General features: G+C 35.7%; 1 protein-coding gene and 1 long non-coding RNA gene across 2 annotated transcripts in view; one reads left to right on the forward strand and one right to left on the reverse strand.

The window, feature by feature from the left end:
- Positions 1–9,712, forward strand: part of LOC309960542 — a 106,265-nt gene extending 96,553 nt beyond the window's left edge. Inside the window, exon 2 of the long non-coding RNA XR_014326135.1 lies at positions 9,583–9,712. This is a non-coding gene — a long non-coding RNA (uncharacterized lncRNA). The remainder of the gene's footprint in view (positions 1–9,582) is intronic.
- Positions 1–22,200, reverse strand: part of IPO11 (importin 11) — a 216,301-nt gene that overhangs the window by 94,291 nt on the left and 99,810 nt on the right. The window contains exons 21-24 of the mRNA XM_082837371.1: positions 14,480–14,595; positions 9,878–9,954; positions 3,528–3,607; positions 3,013–3,093 (exon numbers count right to left, since the gene is read on the reverse strand). Coding sequence (XP_082693497.1) covers positions 3,013–3,093; positions 3,528–3,607; positions 9,878–9,954; positions 14,480–14,595 — 354 coding nt within the window. The remainder of the gene's footprint in view (positions 1–3,012; positions 3,094–3,527; positions 3,608–9,877; positions 9,955–14,479; positions 14,596–22,200) is intronic.

Genomic DNA, 22,200 nt, shown 5'->3' on the forward strand with positions numbered 1-22,200 from the left:
AGATGTACTAATCATCCTATAGTGTTCCTCTGCCTCACAGTGACAGGCATCAGGCAGCTCTGACAATCTTGTCTTTTTATCTGGAAACATCAAGGTCATATGCCAGTTTCTTACTCTCTTCACCTAACATTATATCTACAGCTTCAATCACTACCAGTCTGGCCAGCTCTCTTAAAAAACAAACTCTTGCCCCTTCTACATACGCTCTAGACTTAAAATACCAATCTCCTGTAGCATTCTGGCGCCATCTTCCTTTCTATTGGGTCACTTTTACCTACAAAATCTACTCAGATCAGATTTTCCTCACTGCCTCTCCACACACAAAAGCTATCTTTTTATTTTTTAACAGTAAATTCTTGTTATGGATTGACTTGTGCCCTGCCCCCTGCAAAAGATATGCTGAAGTCCTAATCCCAAGTACCTGTGAATGTGACCTTATGTGGAAATAGAGTCTTTGTAGATATAATTAAGTTAAGATGAAGTTATTATGGTAGGCACTTAATCCATTATGACTGGTGCCCTTATAAGAAGAGAAGACAAAGATACAAGGAGAATGTCATGTGACAATCGAGGCAGAGACTGGAGTGACGCATGTATAAGTCAAGGAAGCCAGAAATTGCTGGCCACCACCAGAAGCTAAGAGAAAGGCATGGAACAGATTCTCCCCTAGAGTCTTCAGAGAGAATATGGCCCTGCCAACATCTTGATTTCAGACCTGTAGTTTCCAGAACTCTGTGAGAGAGATAATCACTATAAATATTATAAATTAGTTCCTGTTGTTTTAAGCCACCCAGGTTGTGATACTTTGTTATGGTAGCCCTAGGAACAAATATAGTTCTTAATAATATAATCATTTTCTCATCACTTTATAATTTAACACTTCAGTAATCTGGCATATGAACCCCTCCAATTTATAGACACTAAAGGTTTTAAATAACACCATTATCCCCACCTTCAACAAACAATTCTCACAGTATTCTCTCTGTTCTTATTTCTGTTCACTTCTCTGCAGTACTTAACACTGTATTAATCTAATTCACCCCACTAGGATTGCCAGAATTAGCAAATAGAAGTACTATGTTTTATCTGGTAACCCTAACCCTACCAAACATTTAAGACCCAGGTCCCATCTCCACCCTTTCTCCCTGAAAAATGTTCTCTGCAAAATGCTGGGTTAGATGACCACATCTATACTCCCAGAGTAACATAAAGCCAATGGACAGCAATGGCTCACACTAGAAAGTGCTCATGAAAATCACCTAGGGAACTTTTTAAAAAGAAATACTAACATCTTATGTCCTACCCAAATTTTCAAAAAGTTCACCAGGTAATCTGAGATACCTCTAATCCAAAACAACATAACACACTAAATATGGGCTGATTGCTTACATGCCTCCTTCCCCCAAAAGAACGAATTACTCAAGAGCAGAAACTGGTTTTTCTATCATGTATGCCTACCAGAACGCACTGAATACCAGTAACAGGGGTTGGCAAACAATGCCCTCGGGCCAAATCCGAACAACTATATGACTGTGTAAATAAAGCATTTTTGGATACAGCCACAGTCATTAACTTACATACCATCTATGCCTGCTTTCAATCCACAACAAAACATATAAATAGTTGAGACAAAGACTGTAGGGCCCACAAAACCTAAAACATTTACTAGCTGGTCCTTTACAAAAAAAGTTTGCTGACCCCTGACCTATATGGTGAATGACTGGATAATCAACAATGATAGTAAATGCAACCAATTTGAAAATCAAATTAACATGCATATTAACACAGATATCTGGAGCTTTAGAGGTGCATACATGTGTATAATGTCCAAAGAACAGCACATAAAATAGTGTAATGCTTGAATAAGTGCCAACTGATGATTACTCTTATTGGCTATTATGAAAGACTTTACTGCCTGCACAAACTTATACCCACTTAGCCCCCCAAAATGTACTACGGGTTGTTGCTATGATTATTGTGGTTAACACATTTCTTACAATGAAACTCTTTGGGCAAACACTTTTTCATTTCACTGGAAGGAAATCAAATTGTTTTTAGGATCTAAAGCAATGCCATAGTTTTCACACAAAAAAATGCTACTTGGTTAAGCTATAGTAACACTTCACCTAACCAGCTCTCATATCTGACTTAAAACATAGCTAAGAAATTAGAAACAAAAAAGAGATGCTTTTAACAAAGTACACCTCATAAAATCCATACAAAATATGTGTGTGACACATACATGTGAAGATATATTTATATATACATTTATATTTAAATATATACATTTGATACTCCTTTATCTTTAATATATAAATATATAAACATACAACTCAGAGACTGTTGGTTCTTAATTATACATAATTATATACAATATATAAAGATAATATATAGTGATTCTATAAAGATATAGTGCATAAAGATTAACTCAGAGCCCATGGGTTCTTTTTTTGTTTGTAAGTTTTTTAATTCAGGTATAATTGACATAAAACACTATATTAGTTTCAGGTATACAATATAATGATTCAACATTGGTTCTTAGTTATACACAGTCCATAAAACTTGGTACTCTAACTTCTAGAGCCGATCCAAATTAAAAGTACCAAATTATAGTGGGAATATTGTGTCCCAAAAGCAGGCTAACAAACTGGACAGGTGAGAAGTATCAGATGTCACCAGGCTTTGGATAATTTGTAAAAGTTTTTAAAGCCTTGCTACACAAAGTGAAGTCTCAGGATGAGGGGGAGCTTTGAGTGGGGTCCCATCAGCAGAAAGTTAGTTAGAAATGTGGAATCTGCATTTTAACAACATCCTCAGGTGATCTATATGCACAATCAAATTTGACAACCCTGGTCCAGAGGTATTAGACCAATTTAATACAGCTGAAAGAAAATATTCTGTCTAGAATTACTCTTCCCCTTCTTGCCCATCATCTAAACCCAAATGAAGGTCTAATTTCACAAAATACAGATGGAAAATGTACAACAATATTCATTAGAAAGATGACAGTACCTTTAGCACTTGAACTTGGCCTTCTGTAGTAATTTCGTTTAGCAGTTCACAAAAGGACTGACACAGACCTACTGCGTATGTCTGAAATTCAATGAAAAGTCAAAATATACATATGAATATATCTGCAATATCAAAAAAGGTATAAAATTAAATTGGGGACTCATAATCTATTTGAGAATTAGATACTAAAGCTCTAAGCATATAAAATTTCAATTAGAACTCTTTAGGAAAAGTTTAAGAAATAAAAATACAGTTTATTGCTATTCTAATTTTTGTAGAAATATAAGGATATATTTACATGTAGAGCATTTTTTTATGTTAAATAACATAATTCATGAGACTACATCACATCTGCCCCACAGTAGGCAATGCTTATGACGTTTTTCCCCCCCTTAAAGTAATAAATCAATCTATTAAATTTTGAAAAGGTTTCAAAATAAGATTCCTGATTTCAAATAAGAAACAATCAAAATAATAACTATACAAATTTTTACAATGCAAAAACTACAACATACCTGTAAAAATTCTGTTGATGATAAAAAGATATAACCATTGATGATCTTAAAGCAGGTTCTGAGACTTTCTGAACTTAGTTCTGCCAAAATAATAATTTTTTTTAAAAGAAAAAATTAATTCATTGTTCAAAATCAGTTTAAATGAAGTGACTCATTTAAAGCTAAGTTACATGCCCTTCTTTACAAATCTTTTCTGAATGCTATTCAGATGGCTAGTATATAAATATCTATCTAAAAACTGGTATTAACCTGTAACTTAATGCTTTCCCATATACCTCCCATTAGTTAAAACAACTTAGAAAATACGAAGCTCCCTTTTCTTTCCTTTCAGAAAATAACTACATGATCCAACCTTGCATTTCAAACGAAATTTCTAGTACCAGCATGGCAAACGACATGCAACTGAATCATTTAATCATCATATTTTGATATCTGCTTAAATGGGTTCACTCAATAAGCATTTACTGAGTGTCTATTGTGCTGGCACTCAACATGCTACCCTACTTACGAAAAGAGTCCCTGTTATATTCCGAAAATTATACTGTGTTTAGATATTCTCAATTCTTGGGCTTTGTTCTTCAAATCCACTCCTCTATGAAAAACCTACACATAAAAAATCTTCTTTAAAATGTTATTACCAGAAGAGTATAGGAAAAGGATATTGTTTTTAATTATTCTTTTTCAAGTGCAAAGCAGAAAACTTGTTAAAGCTGAAAATGATCAAATGTTTATGCAGTGTTATTTTACATGTCTTATCACATACAATAATGATACAATAGAACATAGATTACAGATGTATATTAATTATACAGATCAAAACATGACCCCAAAATATCATCTATATCTAAAATCTTTCATTCTGTATTGCTACTATTTTAGAAATCGTATTCACTTGCAATAGGACAGATTAAAAAATGTTTCCTGGCAAAAGTGTAGGCCCTGGGTTCTTACCTAACTCATATCCTAGCAAAGTGAGAAGATATTCTATTCAGGTGAGAATTACCCATACACTTTCACAAGAAAATAACAATCCCACTCAAAGCTCAAAATGTGTTTTAAAGGCATTATTTTCTATACTTTAGTAATTTAACATATTAGTTTAAAATGAGAATGTAGAGGGGACAGAAACTAACCAACTTGTTACCATGCTAACAGAAGACATAAAAAGAAATAATAAAGGCTGTCACCTAAATATTTTTCACAACAGAAGTAAGACAAAATCTCAGGATAAAGGGGTAGGCCATTACATTGGATAAAATTATTCTTATGAACAATTCACATGTCCTTTTCTCCTCAAGGAGCAAGTGCAGTCAAGTCTAAACTTGTGCACACTGTTTAACAGACCAACAATAGCAGACTGTTTGGCAACCACCGTTTTGGCAACCACTGTGATAAATAAGGCAGAGGGTCTACATTTAAGTGAGAACTTAGAATGGCTACATTCCAGGTATGTCAGTGAATATAATTTCTCAATCACTGCCATCTAAAATTTTATCAAGATCTATGATGAAGGAGACAATATTTAAGAAAGATTTATTTTAAAAACCATAGTACCAGGACTTCCCTGGTGGCTCAGTGGTTAAGAATCCGCCTGCCAATGCAGGGGACACGGGGTTGAGCCCTGGTCTGGGAAGATCTCACATGCCACGGAGCAATGAAGCCTATGCACCACAACTACTGAGCCTGCGCTCTAGAGCCTACGAGCCACAACTATTGAATCCTGTGCGCCTAGAGCCCGTGCTCTGCACCAAGAGAAGCCACCGCAATGAGAAGCCCACGCGCCGCAACGAAGAGTAGCCCCTGCTCACCGCAACTAGAGGAAGCCTGCGTGCAGCAGTGATGACCCAATGCAGCCAAAAATAAATAAATAAATTTATTAAAAAAAAAAAAACCTAAAAATAAAAACCATAGTACCCATCTCTTCTTACAGATATTTTAAAAGCTATTTCTAGATTAATTTATATAAGCAAATAAGCAATTAGGTCACTTCATACTGTTTTCCATGCCTCCATCATGCAAAGGACTTTTACCAAATTTCCTAAGGAATGCTATCATCAGCAAATATTAAATATCAATAGTAAAAAAAAGTCCTAAAAGTAATAAATTTATCTATTTTAAAGTATATTGAACATTGTTCATTATATCCATGAGTTCCTAGTAAGACTCTGATAAAAAATTATTTTCTGGTCCTAGTATCAGGAAGAGCTGCCCATACAACAGATCTGTATTTATTTTCAGCCCTGTGAATAATTTAATTCAAATGTTCTCAACCATGGGCAATTTTGCCCCCTAGGGGACATCTGGCAATGTCTGGAAACTCTGGTTGTTAAAAACTAGCATCTAGTGGGTTGAGGCTAAAGATGCTACTAAGCTTCCTACAATGCTCTAAACAGTCCCTCACAAGAAAGAATTACATGGCCCAAAATGTCAACAATTTTGAAAATCCCTAACTTAAGTGATCAAGTTTTTCTTTCATAGACAGAGAGCTCTGATTCAAATCTGTAACCCATCAAAGTATCTAGTTATGCTGTGTGCACATATGATTTATATTTATTAGTCTAATTATATTTTATATTCCATTCCTCTCTGTTTTTCTCTATTCTTTGGCTCTTATTTTTAATTTCTACTTTCATGTTACATTTTACTTATTCTTTTTAATCATACTATTTAATGTTTATGTTTGGAAATGAAACTATACTAGTTTCTTCTTTTATTTCAAATTCTGATAAAATATGAAGGCTAAAGTGTGTAAAATAGCCTACACATCATCAAGATGTCAGGTGGGAAAAAGTTCCTTCCAAATTAGAAAAATTTTATTGGTCAAGGAACATTAGCTTGGCACTTACAACAACATGGACAAGAGTCAGTCAGGTGTTCATCTTTTAAGTAATGAGAATACTGAGAAAATTAATACCATAAAAAAGATTTAAAGGATTTTAAAAATAAGCCTTTAGAACTGAATTATTAGAATTAGTTATAGCCAATGGTTCTACTTAAAGTATCTCCAGTTCTACTTACATTTGGGGAAAAGGATATGAAATGAATTTTAGCCTTGGATTTATTCACACATAATTAACATATCCTAAAAATCATTAACTTAAACACCAATATTGTTGGTTTTATGTGTTTTAAATGAAAATGAGAAACTACCAGCCAGCAGCTTTATTTCTACTTGGAAAAAATAATAGCTATCATATTCATTAAATAAATGTTTAAAAATCACTGATCTAATAGGAAAAAATGTTTTCACCTTTAAGAAAAGTGAGTATTCATTTCGATCTATATTCTTAAAAGATTAAAGTAAATATCCTGGTTATATTTCAAAATAAATTTTAAAGCTCACCTGAAAGAATGTGTATGCAAAAAGCTACATATCAAACAATATTAATTAGTTGTGCAATACTCAAACAAAAATAAAGGTAATACTGATGTCGAGGTATACTAAACATTCACAGATATAATTTGTATACAAAATTTCTTCATATTATTAAGTTAACTAACAAATCCTACAGAGCCAGTGGTTCAGTACTTTTTCTTTTAAAATAGCAATAATGTTGACAGTAATAGTAGTAATACATATAATTACAAAACACTTAAACAGTGCTTTCTATGTACCAGACATTGTTCTAAACACATAAAAGTTCTTATTGATTTAAAGGACTATGCATCAACTACAAAGCTTTCTATGGTAAAACTGTACTTTAGTACCTACCTAAAACTACACTCAAAATAGTGTCATATGGTTATAGGAGGGTTAGGTATGTGCTTTTTTTTCAGTCTCTTCTTCCTGGCTACCAATCTTCTCTCCCACCACATTGTAAAGGCCAGGCAGGCTGAATTCGGGGTGGAATACAGAGATGAAGTGAAATCACCTTGTGAAGTTACCCATATGTGAAAATGGCTGAATCCTGTTCATGACTAAGTTGATAATGGGCCTGGTCGAGGTTTCCATTCTCAGGGCAAGTATAAAGAAGCACTGTGGATTACCCAGGATGGTACTATATATGGTCTCCAAGTTAGGTAGACTAGAACTGGATGGCCTTCACTGAGAGTAAAAGAAAGTAAAAGGACTTTGCCTATTCTCTTCCTCTATGGTATCTTAGCTACAAAACTTCCTAGGAGACTAGCAATAAGTGACTGGTCTATTGCCACTGTCTTCATGTTTGAAAATTTCTTCCATAATTTTATGGGGATGCTAGATGATAAAACATCAAATGGCTTTTTATTAGAAAACAGATGGCATCTTGGTATTATCTGAGGTCTAATTTATTCTGAAGAATGAGGTAGAAGAACAACAACAAAAAAAAAAATCAGAAAACACGAAGGACTAATCACATTATCTATAGCCCCCATGATCATCCAGCAAATGAAGACAGATGTTTTTTATTTTTTTAATAAATTTATTTTATTTATTTTTAATTTTTGGCTGTGTTGAGTCTTCATTGCTACACACGGGCTTTCTCTAGTTGTGGCGAGTGGGGGCTACTCTTCGTTGCAGTGCGCAGGCTTCTCATTGCGGTGGCTTCTCTTGTTGTGGAGCATGGGCTCTAGGCATGCGGGCTTCAGTAGTTGTGGCACATGGGCTCAGTAGTTGTGGCTCGCGGGCTCTAGAGCGCAGGCTCAGTACTTGCAGCGCACGGGCTTAGTTGCTCTACAGCATGTGGTATCTTCCCAGACCAGGGCTCGAACCCGTGTCCCCTGCACTGGCAGGCGGATTCTTAACCACTGCGCCACCAGGGAAGCCCAACAGATGTTTTTTAATCAGCTATAATTATGTTTTAGTCCACACTTGTTGATTTTATCAAAGAATGTGTCTACCTTTCTGGTGCATCATTATACCTCAGTAATACCTTCCCTCTAATAAAACTGCTCACTACAAGTAAGTTCTCAGAAAAAATAATTTTGAGATACTGCCATAATAAGTATGCCTTTTTTCCTAGTTTTTTCCTACATGAATGCCCTCTCCTGACAATATTAATCTATTCAGTCAGTATACCCAAAGTTCTAATGAAGGAATTAAAGATGCTTCATGGGTGAGCCTTAGAAAGTGGGAACTCTGAACGGAATAAATGTAAATAATTTTTACATTTTGTAAATAAACGATTTTTTAAAATGGTAGTAATCTGCAGACTGAAAAAGAAGCAAAGGGCCAGTAAATAGCACCATATACAATTCTTAAATACTCAATGAGGTTTAAATGTGAATCTGCACTGGTAAAATCGCTCACAAAAATAACCCTGTGAACAAAATATTTTTTGTAAATTTAAGGTATTACATACTTGTGAATGGTAGCTGATATGTAGCAGACAAGTATTGGCTTTCTATGACTAAGTATCATCAGAATACATGTTCAGAAAAGAATCTAACCAGGTATCCATGGTGGCTAACAGAGACTAACAGCCTACTCCTAGCACAGTGGCCAGTTCTCTGGTGTCACATGCCAAAAGTGTTGCTTTAAAACATTAAGCTTCCTGATTTCAAGCTTCTACATAAGCAATACCTCAACAAACAATAAATGATTTTCTAACATTTAATAATCTTTATTTTGGTGGTTCCTTAGCTAAATCAGAAATATGTACAGAGCTCATTTGTTAACAACTGACAGCACAAAATCAATTTTCAATTAACTATAAGTTAAGTAAATTTAGTGTTTGCTCTTTAATATGCAGAAATAACTCTAAAAAGTTATATTGAAATTGAGCTATTTGTAATGAGGTGGATAGACCTAGAGTCTGTCATACAGAGTGAAGTAAGTCAGAAAGAAAAAGACAAATACCGTATGCTAACACATATATATGGAATTTAAGAAAAAAAATGTCATGAAGAACCTAGGGGTAAAGCAGGAATAAAGACGCAGACCTCCTAGAGAACGGACTTGAGGGTATGGGGAGGGGGAAGGGTGAGCTGTGACAGGGCGAGAGAGAGTCATGGGCATATACACACTAACAAACGTAGTAAGGTAGATAGCTAGTGGGAAGCAGCCGCATGGCACAGGGATATTGGCTCGGTGCTTTGTGACAGCCTGGAGGGGTGGGACAGGGAGGGTGGGAGGGAGGGAGACGCAACAGGGAAGACATATGGGAACATATGTTTATGTATGACTGATTCACTTTGTTATAAAGCAGAAACTAACACACCATTGTAAAGCAATTATACCCCAATAAAGATGTTAAAAAAAAAAAAAAGTTATATTGTAGGAAAAAATCTAGGAATTATTAAAACACTACACAACTTATTTCTCAAAATCAAGGGCTTCAGTAAAAATGGAAGGTATGATTTATAGTCACCTATAATGCCCCAAATTATGGTTGCATTCAAAAACAGTGGTAATTTTATGCTTTAATACATACCTAGAAGTGGTGACATATTCTGAAATATACGAAGTAACTCTGGTGTAATACATGGGCTGTTTTCCAAAGTCACTAACCTAGGGGAAAAAAACAGACAATTAAATCACTTTCCATAACCATTAAAGCTATAACTATAAAAAGAACCAAAGATACCCAACTTGACCAGTAATCAAGAAAATATAAATTATAACCAAAACAAGGTACAATTTTACCCCACCAGATCAGCAGAATTTTAAGTGTGACATACCATGTATTGTTAAAGCTATAAAAGTGGGAACTCTTGCATACTGCTAACAACAGTGCAAGTTGATATAATCACTTTGGGAAATAATTATTATCTGGTAATACTGAATATGTACATGTGTATACACCTATGACCTGGCACTATATCTAGGCAGAAATGTGCACAGGGCATAAGGTCTTATACATTTGCTCTAGGAGTCATGCACAAGAATGTTGCATTATTTGAACAAACAAAATGGCAAACGAGTAAATGAATTGTTACAGTCACACCATTAAGCTCTTCACTATGGATGAATCTCCAAACAGGAAGCAAAAAAAGTAAGTTAGAACACATATGATACAACTTATATAAAGTTAAAATATACTGTTTAGAGATACACGCGCATATGTGATTTTAAAAGCATTAAAACACAAGAAAGAAAACCAAGGAATGAAAACAAAAAAATCAGTACAGTGGGTTATCCCTGGCATGGATGCAGGAAGATTCAACAAACATGCCACACCATGGGCTTCACAGACATTCCTATTGTTGTATTTCTTACCCAGAGTATGGAAAATTGATTTTCATTTTATGTAAGTTATAAATAATTATAAACAATATGACCTCATATTATTTTGTGTCTATGAAATACTTCACAAATTTTAAATGACAAAATCAGGTAATCTGGGCAGGATATTACACAGGGAAAACCAGCTACTCCCAAAATGAAGTACTTCCAACATGCACAAGCAATGATGTCTTTGACACCTTAACTTGATCAACAGTAACAGGATTTTAAAGAGAAAGACGAATACCATATGATATCACTTATATGTGAAATCTAAAATATGGCACAAATGAACCTATATGCGAACAGAAACAGACTCAGAGACATAGAGAACAGGCTCATGGTTGCCAAGGGGGAGGGGCGTGGGGGAGGGATGGACTGGGAGTCTGGGGTTAGTAGATGCAAACTACTACATACAGAATGGATAAACAACAAGGTGCTATAGGGAACTATATTCAATATCCTGGGATAAACCATAATGGAAAAGAATATAAAAAAGAATGTACATGTGTGTATAACTGAGTCACTTTGGTGTACAGAAGAAATTAACACAACATTGTAAATCAACTATACTTCAATAAAAAATAAATCTAAGAAACAGCAACAGGGGCTTCCCTGGTGGCGCAGTGGTTGAGAGTCCGCCTGCCGATGCAGGGGACACGGGTTCGTGCCCCGCTCCGGGAAGAGCCCACATGCCACAGAGCGGCTGGGCCCGTGAGCCATGGCCGCTGAGCCTGCGCGTCCGGAGCCTGTGCTCCGCAACGGGAGAGGCCACAGCAGTGAGAGGCCTGCGTACCGCAAAAAAAAAAAAAAAACTGAATGGGATATTTTAATACATCAGGGTCAAGATGAAAAAGCAAAATAATGTGAACTAACAATCTACAAGTTAAAAAGAACAGATACACATGAAAGTCTGCATCTTTGATACTATCATTACTATTTATGTGAATATATTACAAAAATAGATACTATAAGAAGTCACTAAAATTCACATTAAGTTTAAAAAAATTTTACAAGTGGTATGTTATATTTACAATGCAATAAATCCAGGCCTGAACCATATATTTTAATATCAGCAAAAAAATAAACAATGTTGGGTCAAAGAACTCATGAAAAAAAAATCACATCATCAGTCTGAAAAATTTTTCATTGTAAACAAGACCACAAACATCAACTGGTACTGGTAAGCCCTACCAGTTCAAATTTCCATTCCCCAAGATAACTATTTTATACCTTTGTCCCCACAAACCTCTCTCATCTTATAAATACTCCCATTCCAGCCCATGACACTCAAGTGATGACTATACTTCATATTTTGTTGAGAAAACAGAAGCTATTAGATGGAACACCTTCCCATCTCATTCTACTACAATACAGAAACCTATCTTCCTGCCTCGAGTTAAAATGGACGAAATACCCCTGCTGCTATTTAAAGAAAAAAAAAAAAAATCAACTCCTTCCACTTATGCTGAATCCCATCCCTTCTTGCCTCCTTCAATTATCTCACTCTCTTGAGCCTCATCATACCTCTAGATCTTTATTCCCGCACTAGCCAACTGTTAACGCAATTTCAACACCCTCTTCATAGTAAAAACTTTCAAACAAGCTGTCAGTGCTCACAGTCTGTACTTACTTACTCCAATTCATTCTTCAATCTACTCCAATTCTTCCTTCTGTTCTCACTACTCCACTGAAACCCCTCCTATCATCTCCATTCACTTCTCTGTACACCCTTACAAGGACAATCAGCAACATTTGACATAGTTAACCATTCCCTCTTTTAGGAAATATTCTCTCTTGGCTTGGTTTTCCTCCTATATCATCTCTGATGGCTCCTCGTGTGACCTCAGAATGTATTTTCTTCAGGATTCTGCCCTGAGCACAAGGCTCTCTATCTGCCCTTTTCTTCCTAGGCAATCTCACCAATTCTCAGACTTTATAAATCATACACAACATGCTAACCACTTTACAAACAGTATCTCATGCTCACAACAACCACATAAGGTAGAAATTATTTTCCTCATTTTACAGAAGGCTCACAGAAAATGATTACAAACCTAATGCAGTGGTATACGTGGGATTGGCCACCTATATCTGCTTCCAAATACGACTTCTAACCCGTTAAGAAAATTATATTAAGAAGTGTGTACCCTGATTCTCTAAATAATCTTAGCTTTAATAAATTTGATAAATTTTTAAAATGTATCCTAATGATTTAATTTTGTTTACATATAACGAAAGGCTAGGAAAAAAGAAATTACCATTAGTAGAGCAATGCACTTCTCATGCACTGTTCATATAATGCACTGTTCATATAATCCCTAAAAAATTTATATACCTCTCATTAACACATTAATATACTAAATCTGTAATTATATTGATAAGTATATGAGTCTGCCTCTTTATTATAATATTTTTAATCTTTATGATAGATATCATATACATATGGTTACAGAAAAGTATCTGTGTGCCAGAGATTAATGTTTTAATTTGTAATCTAGAGTAGAAGGTGGCAAACTATAGCTCATGGGCCAAACCAATACCCTTTTTCTGTAAGTGATGTTTTACTGGAGCATAGCCGTGTCCATTCGTTTATATATTGTCTGTGACTGTTTTGGTGTTGAAACAGCGGAGTTGAAGAGTTGGGACAGAAAGTACATAGCCTGTGAAGCCTAAAATAATTACTATCTGCTCCTTTAGGGAAAAAGTTTGCCAACCTCTGATCTAGAGTAATCCATCCTGTACGAATAAAAATATATGAATATAAGAGGCTCCAACATATGCTAATTTACAATCATTTAAGTCACTTAAGTTCAAACAACATAACCCAGAAAAGAATATGAGAAACACAAATTGCAAATTAATAAGTATCTACCTTAGTTATGTTTTTAAATTGTTCATCTAGTATTCTGATACAGATCATTAATTTTATCATTTGCATCAAAGACAATTTCTTAGAATCAAAAAACTGTTCATTCCTAGACATCCAAGCAAAACTGAAGGAAGGGAGGGAGGAAGGGAAGAAGGGAGGGAAGGAGTGAGGGAGGGAGATACCACAAATGTTTATTTTTTCTGTGGTTACTTTCTATGATTTGCTTTTTTAATTCCAATACTAGGTTTTTAATTAGAACTTTAAAACCTTTCCTGTATTACTAATTACATCTTAAATAAAGATTGGCCCTGAAGAAAACTGCTGCCATCAGTAAGACGAAGAAAAAAGATTTCTAGTCAATGCTCAGTCTGTACTTACTTAACTCCAATTCATTCATTTCACAGTTTGTAGCTCTGAGATGCCACAGAAACAGGGTTTGTTTGTTTGTGTTTTACCTCTAAACACTATATACTACTTACTCAGTAAAATAATAAGCCAAGACTAAGTAGCATTAACATTTAGGGCTGAGGTATTCTATCTCAGTACTTACTGGGTAAAGTAGTAAGAGGTTGAAAATACCTCAATATCCCCCAAAACATCTCATTTAACACGCTGGAAGTTTTATGTCAATTTTTAGTTTTGATCAAGATTCCCCATTTTATATTACAAATTCCAAAAGAAATTCAGAAATTCAGCTGAGTTCTTACTGAAACTTCCTATCTAACTTTGACTATTATAAGCCTACACTGAGTGACAGCTGCCAAGAAAAGCTGGAGCTATGTATTATGCTACCCAGTTCAGGGAAACTGACTTTATGTTTTTTGTTTTTAAATGCTGAGTTTTTAAGCCCTATTACATGACCTTTGCTTTATTGCCATGAGTAGGGAAGGCCAGGAAAATAAATAAATAAGATCCACGGTATCAAGTTTTTCCTCTTACCATAATTCTAAACCATCTTCCAGAAGATAAACATGTGGAGGCTGGGAAACATCTGTACTCAGTTGAATAACTGGGAGCAGGAAAGGGTACAGGTTCTTGCTGTCTGCTCCTAATCCCTATGGGAAGTATAAATAAAACTTAACATAAGATACTCTAAGGTCCCACCTCCCACCAAAAAATCACCTATCATATTTAAAAGCCCTAAAATCAACTTATAAAAAATCAATCAATCAGATTTTAAAAGAATGGTTCTAATTATAAGCACTACTAAAACAAAATTAGTTCTGTTTACAATTGGAAAAAATATTATTCAATTGCCTAATGGTAGTAAAACCATATACACCAAAGCTACACACATCTGTTCATTTTAAGAGATTTCTCATATAAATATTTATTTTTCCTTCTCTGACAACTGAAGAGGTGTTAACAATGATGTAGTAAATTCTACAAATTAACTCACCTAAATAAGCTAAAATGAACCCAATCTAAATGTTCATCAGTAAGATAATTAAATTATAATACCTTCATATTCTAGAATACTGAGTAGCCATGAAAAAGGATTAGGCATGGAATGAAAACAATCTCAAAAATAATGACAGGGCTTCCCTGGTGGCGCAGTGGTTGAGAGTCCGCCTGCCGATGCAGGGGACACGGGTTCGTGCCCCGGTCCGGGAGGATCCCACATGCTGCAGAGCGGCTGGGCCCGTGAGCCATGGCCGCTGAGCCTGCGCGTCCGGAGCCTGTGCTCCGCAACGGGAGAGGCCACAACAGTGAGAGGTCCGCGTACCACAAAAAAAAAAAAAATAATAATAATAATGACAAATTGGGATTAAAAAGAAATGTATATAACAATTCCACATGCCAAACTATTTTTTTAAATAGCTATGTATCTGATATGAAGATACACGCATAAAAATGTTTCTTGGGAGCAAACAGAAAAAACTGTTAACACTAGTTAAATATGGATATTGGAAAAGGATGTTGCAAGAAGGTAAAAGGAGTCTTTTTTTAATGTGTGCATGTTTTTTAACGAAGAATTTCTGCTAAAATTTTTAATGAATTAAGAATACAAAGATGGGGCTTCCCTGGTGGCACAGTGGTTGAGAGTCCGCCTGCTGATGCAGGGGACACAGGTTCGTGCCCTGGTCCGGGAAGACCCCACATGCCGCGGAGCGGCTGGGCCCGTGAGCCATGGCCACTGAGCCTGAGCTCCGCAATGGGAGAGGCCACAACAGTGAGAGGCCTGCGTACCACAAAAAAAAAAAAAAAAAAAAGAATACAAAGATGGAAGAAGAGGGGGTTTTAATTTAAAATTCTACTTTGACTAATTACTGTCTTATGGAGGTTGACTCAGTATATCACACTAAATCTAAGCACTTTGAAAGAAACAAAAAGGATAGAAAGTCAATTTTTAATTCATAATAATCTCTGTAATCTGATAAACACAGAAAGGAAACCAAACTATCAAACACCTCCTCACTTAGAAAATAATTCAGATGTCAATATAGTTGACATATAATTACAATGCAACAAAATACATATATATTCCCCTTTTGATGACATATATATGTATATATATATATGAATTTTTAACAGTGAGGTATAGATACTTCAGTGGAAATACATAAAGCTTATCCTGAAATATGTTAAGTTTGGCCCTTTCTATAACTAAGCATCAGCTGAAAGACTTTATTAAAGATTTTTCCAAAGGAAGAGATTTATAAAAATGTCACATTTCATAAAGTAGTAAATTGGGCCTTAAAATTCAGTTAAATTTCACTCTCCATAGCTCAATTCTTAACAGAACAAAAAAAAGAAAAAACATGAAGAAAAACTAGTCAAGTTCATTTTTAATATCAAGTAGACTTAATATTCCTAGGAATGTCAGAATCTACTTACTTAGTGCACATTCCAATGAGCACAGTATGCTAGCATTAGCAAAACTAAAGTAAGCAACTGCTAAAAACATGACTCTCTCAGTTAAAGCCTGAAGAAATTTACCTTTGTAATCTAGTGGCTTGAAGAATGTGTCCAATCCCAAATATGCAGCTTTAAGTAAATTTATTTGAACATTCTTTCAATCCACAACTGTAACTGTAAGACACTGTCTACAATACTATGAAATAATTACAGTTAGAGCTACAAGATGTTGTCTACAATACTATGAAAGCTCAAAAATAAAGTCATCAGTTATTAATAAAATTATCATAAATGCTTGAAGGGGGGAAATCATATTGTACTATAATTACATAAAACATAAAAGGAATTTAAAATTAGGTGAAAGGTATAAGGAAATCTCTCTGTACAATCTTTGCAACTGCCTGTGAATCTATAATTTAAGTTAAGAGGGGAGAAAAGTACAACACTCTCTAAAAATTGCTATTTCTCAGGTTATTGTCTTTGGTTCCCTTCTCATGTCCCATGTACATGCTGATAATGTCCAAATCTATTATCTCCAACCAAAACCTCTGAACTTCAGATACCCCAAATGACAGAGGACATCATCACCCAGAAGGCATCTCAAACTCTCAAGTATACCAGTGAACCAACTCATTGTCTTCCTAAAAAAAATGGTTCCTCTTCCTGCATTTCCTAACTCAAGTGACATGAATCACTGTCTATCTAGAAATAAATTATATCACAACTACCTCCTGGTTCTTCCTCCTCCTCACTCCCAATCTAAACAATCCTTAATTCTATCTCCCTAATATTTTTCAAATTTTTCCCCTTCTTTCCATGGCTTTACTTCAGGTCATCATCTCTTTCATGGTTAACAGAAGAGCCTCCCAACTATTTCCTTGACCTTGGTTTAACTCCATTCCAAACCAGTGTCCCCACTGGTACACTGATTACCTTTCTAAAATACAAAGGATAACATTTCTTCCTCTGAACTTCAAGAGATGTTCTTTATGCCTTCCTAACCAGACCCCCACACCCAAGCTTAGGACTCTATGTTGCAGCTATACCAAACAACTCCGTACCAGAAATCACTGTTAACTTCCGCAGAAAGCTGACAGACTTAACACATGCATTTACTACTGTGCTCTCCCAAGATCCACTAAAAGGATATATGAGGATGTGCTTTTAAAGACCTAAAACCGTAAGTACAAAGACAGCATAAGAAGAGATAAAAGCAACTCATTTTTGGAAGCGGGAAAGAAAAACAGATTTAGCAGACTCAGAAAATGAAAGCTCAAAGCCAGCAGTGAAAAAGGGCAAGAAACCACCTGATTTATATCACAGAAACTCCAAAAGACTCAGGAACTGATAGCTCAAGGTAGTTTGGGAAGGGGAAGTTGAAGAGGAGGTATTAAAAATAATAGGACCTCTAGAAGGTATTTTAAAAGACATCTGATGACAAGATCTCATCCAAGTGCAACAGTCAACAACTGGCCCTCTCCTGAACCCAGTATAGAACTGGCCATTTATTTTCTAGTTAAGTAAAACAAATCGTCTAAAGATAGGGAGATATCAGGTAATCAAGACTAAGGATACTATATAAAACAGGGAGATATAACGTAACAGACGGGAGACTGATGGATCTTTCACTAAGGAAAGATCTGAAAAACACGGAACCAAAACATCTGTCCCATACAAAAAAAACCTCCAGCTAGATTATCCTAAAGAAAAAATCCACAATCAGCAAGCTTCGCATACATACTTAACCCTTCCAATTAGCTTTTTAGTGCTCACTCTTAAATTTATACAGACAAAATGTTGATATAGCTCTTTTAGTTGGGTGATGGTTACCTAACGATTCATTATACTGTTCTTCCTTCTTTTGTACATGCTTCAAATTTTCACAAGGGAAAAAAAAAAAGCAGGCAACCAAGGATCAACATATAAGATTAAAATATCTAATATGAAAAACAGAGAACAGAACAATAAAATAGAAAACAGCAACTTGAAGGAAACAGAGACCACACATAGAGATGAAAGCTTAGAAGAATACATCATTAATATCCTTGTCAGAATAAAAGATAACATTGTATTCATGAAAAAAAAAAATGAAATGCTGTAAAATGATTATTCAACAATACAAAAAAGAACTCATCGAAGGGGGAGGGGAAAAATAGGATATGGGATGAAGAGACACAAACATGTATAAAATAATCAATAAGGATATATTACACAGCACAGAGAAATACAGCCATTACTCTGTAATAACTTTAAATGGAGTATAATCTATAAAAATATTGAACTATGTTGTACACCTGAAATTAATATAATATTGTAAATCAACTATACTTCAATAAAAACAAATAAAAATTTTTTAACTTAAAAAAAAAGAACTCATAGACATTAAAAATATTATAGCAGGAAAGAAAAACTCAATAGAAAGGGTGAATGATAAAGCTGAAGAAATACCCCAGAAAGTAGAGCAAAAGGACAAAGAGAAGAAAAAGCAGAAATGAAGAAAAATACAGGGCTGGTTCATTCATCTATCATCTAAGTAATAAGAAGTTCAGAAAGAGACAAAAGAAAAACATGAAGGTGCAGAAATAATCAACAAAAAACAATAGACTTATCTAGAACCCAAGAACACGAGTTTCCAGTTTACAATATACACCACATGTCCAGAACAGTGGAATAAAAATACACCCACATCATCATGAAATTGAAAACAGGAACACAGAGAAGATCATACAAGTTGTCAAAGGGAAAGGAGAGATGAAACATTCAAGAAACGAGAATTAAAATGGCTCAGGATTCCTAAAAGCAACTCTAGAAGCTAGAAGACAAAGGAAAAATGCCTCTAAAATTTTGAGGGATAATCTAGAATTTTACACTCAGCCAAACTATCAGTCAATGTGAAAGCTGTAAGACATTTTCACACATGCAAAATCTGGAGAAAATTTACCTCCCATGTACCTTTTGCAAAATGCCACTGGCATTCATGGGCTCCAACAGAAAGAGGAAGTAAAACAAGGAAGAAGACAGGTACAGAAAACAGGCATCCTATAGAAAGGATAGGCAAGAAGAACCCCTTAGATGACACTGAAAGGGGATCCAGTTATAACAGCTGTGAACAAACAGAGAGTAAAGCCAGGCCAGACTAAAGCACGTAAGAATCTTCCAGATTCCAAGATGATGAAAGTAATAAAATACCTGATGTGTGTAAACACACTGAGGGAATATTTAGATAACAAGTGGAGAGAATGGATTCAATTACACAGAAAACTAAATATAGCAGGCAGAATACTAAGATGACCACCTATGATTCTTAACCCCAGTTGTACACACACCATTTGCCAGTTATTCATTCAAGTGCTAATTTAGATATTACTTTACAGATGTGATTAAGGTCCCAAACTGAACGACCTTATGACAGGAAAATTATACACGTAAGCCTGACCTAACCACATGAACCCTTTAAAAGAGAGTTTTCTTTAGTTACTTGCATAAAAGAAAGTTAGAGATTCAAAGCCTGAGGGGATTTGACAGCCAAGAATCTCCCCACTGCTGACGCCGAAGATGGAAGGGGCCATGTATCAAGGAATGTGGCTGGACTCTAGGAACTGAGAGGTGCCCCAGCTGACAGACAGCAAGTACACTGGGACCTCAGTCCTACAGATCAAGGAATTGAACTCTGCCAACAAGGGGACTGACTATAAAGACAAGTCTTCCTCAAAGTCTGCAGGGGAGAACTTAGCCTGGCAGACACCTCAATTTCAGCCTGTCAAACCCTGATCAAAGAGTACAGACAAGGTGTGCTGGACCTCTGATCTACAGAACTATAAGTTATTTTGGATGTTGTTTTAAGCCACTACTTTTGTGATAATTTGTTACACAGTAATAGAAAACTTATAAACTAAGCAAACAAATTATTATATAGGAGTGAAGATTAGGAGGATGGTTGTACAATAAAGAAAATTAACCATAACATAATGATATATGCCTTCAATAGCCTTTATATAGTCACACAAATAAAAACACTAAATAATGACCTAATTTAAATTACAATCTAACTATATTGGGAGGATGGGAGGAATAGGAGTCATACAGAGGGAAATGAAAGAATTAAAATTTCATCTTCTAAACAGGGTGTTCAAGAGATAATGCCTAAAATGCTTAAATCAAGAATGAACAATATAAGTATGTTACTTAGAGCTAGAGATAAAAAACCAAAGAGACAGGGCTATAAGTGTTGAAAGTAGATTCCTCCACCAAATAGGAAATGGATATACTGCTACTTTTCATAAAAAGTCTTCAAGAACTGACTCCTTAACCTATCTACATACAAAACTAATCAATACATAAACTCAAGGGCTTCCCTGGTGGCGCAGTGGTTGAGAGTCCACCTGCCGATGCAGGGGACACGGGTTCGTGCCCCGATCTGGGAAGATCCCACATGCCACAGAGCGGCTAGGCCCGTGAGCCATGGCCACTGAGCCTGCGCGTCCAGAGCCTGTGCTCCACAACTGGAGAGGCCACAACAGTGAGAAGCCCGCGTACCGGAAATAAAAAAAAAAAAAAAAAAAAAATATATATATATATATATATATATATATATATAAATAAACTCAAAAAAAAAAAAAGTATCCCATTCTCACATGTCCAGGGGGCTTTACATATGCTGGTCAATTTGTTTAAAATATCTTTACCACTCTCGTCCCTGAACCACCGTATCTCATTAACACCTCTTGTTCAACACTATTTGGGTATCACCTATGAAGGAAGCCTTCCCTGATGTCCCACCTCACCCTCCAGTCTAAGATGGGTAACCTACCAAGTGCCCCACAGCATCATGTTCTTATTGCTAACAGAGCACTTAGCTATTCAATCTTCCCCTAGACAGCCACATTCACAAAGAGCTTGCCCTATTCATTTCTGCATCCCAGTGCCTAGTACCATGTATTGCATATTGCAGCTGTTCAAAAAATCTTTATTCAATGAATGAATGCCTACTTCCACTGAGGCCAACTACTGCAGACGAGTAAGTTTATTTTCATCCATTATTACACTCCTCAGTCAGAGACTATCAGTCTGGGTTCCCAGAATTTAAAAAATGAAAACAAAAATATACAAATACCTACACTAATATCTGCCTATTAAATTTTAAAATTCAAAGTGTGGCTTGTACACGAACTATATTTCAATAAATAAATAAATAAAAATAAAGTCAAAAGATGAATTGTTTTCCATGAAAGGAAACTTACCTATAACCCTAGTATAATCTTCTCAAAGGACTGAAAAACTTATTTTTTTAAACACTTTTTTTTTTTAAATAGATTTATTTATTTATTTCTGGCTGCGTTGGCTCTTATTTGCTGTGCGCGGGCTTTCTCTAGTTGCGGTGAGCAGGGGCTACTCTTTGTTGCACTGCGTGGGCTTCTCATTGTGGTGGCTTCTCTTTGTTGCTGAGCACGGGGTCTACGTGCGTGGGCTTCAGTAGCTGTGGTTCACGGGCTCTAGAGCGCAGGCTCAGTAGTTGTGGCGCACGGTCTTAGTTGCCCCATGGCATGTGGAATCTTCCCGGACCAGGGCTCAAGCCTGTGTCCCCTGCACTGGCAGGCGGATTCTTAACCACTGCGCCACCAGGGAATACCCTGAAAAACTTATTTTAAGCTAGTCTCAATTTTAATATTAAATGTTATATGCTTTCTCTAGGAAGGGCAGATGATTACTTAGACGGAGGTTTGTATCCCTGGCCTATACAACTACACAGGGTACTTAAATGTCAGGATTAAAGAAAAAGGTCCTATATACTCCAAACATTC

This window comes from Leucopleurus acutus (genome assembly GCF_964270905.1).
Source record: "Leucopleurus acutus genome assembly, chromosome: 3".
Lineage (NCBI taxonomy): Eukaryota > Metazoa > Chordata > Mammalia > Artiodactyla > Delphinidae > Leucopleurus > Leucopleurus acutus.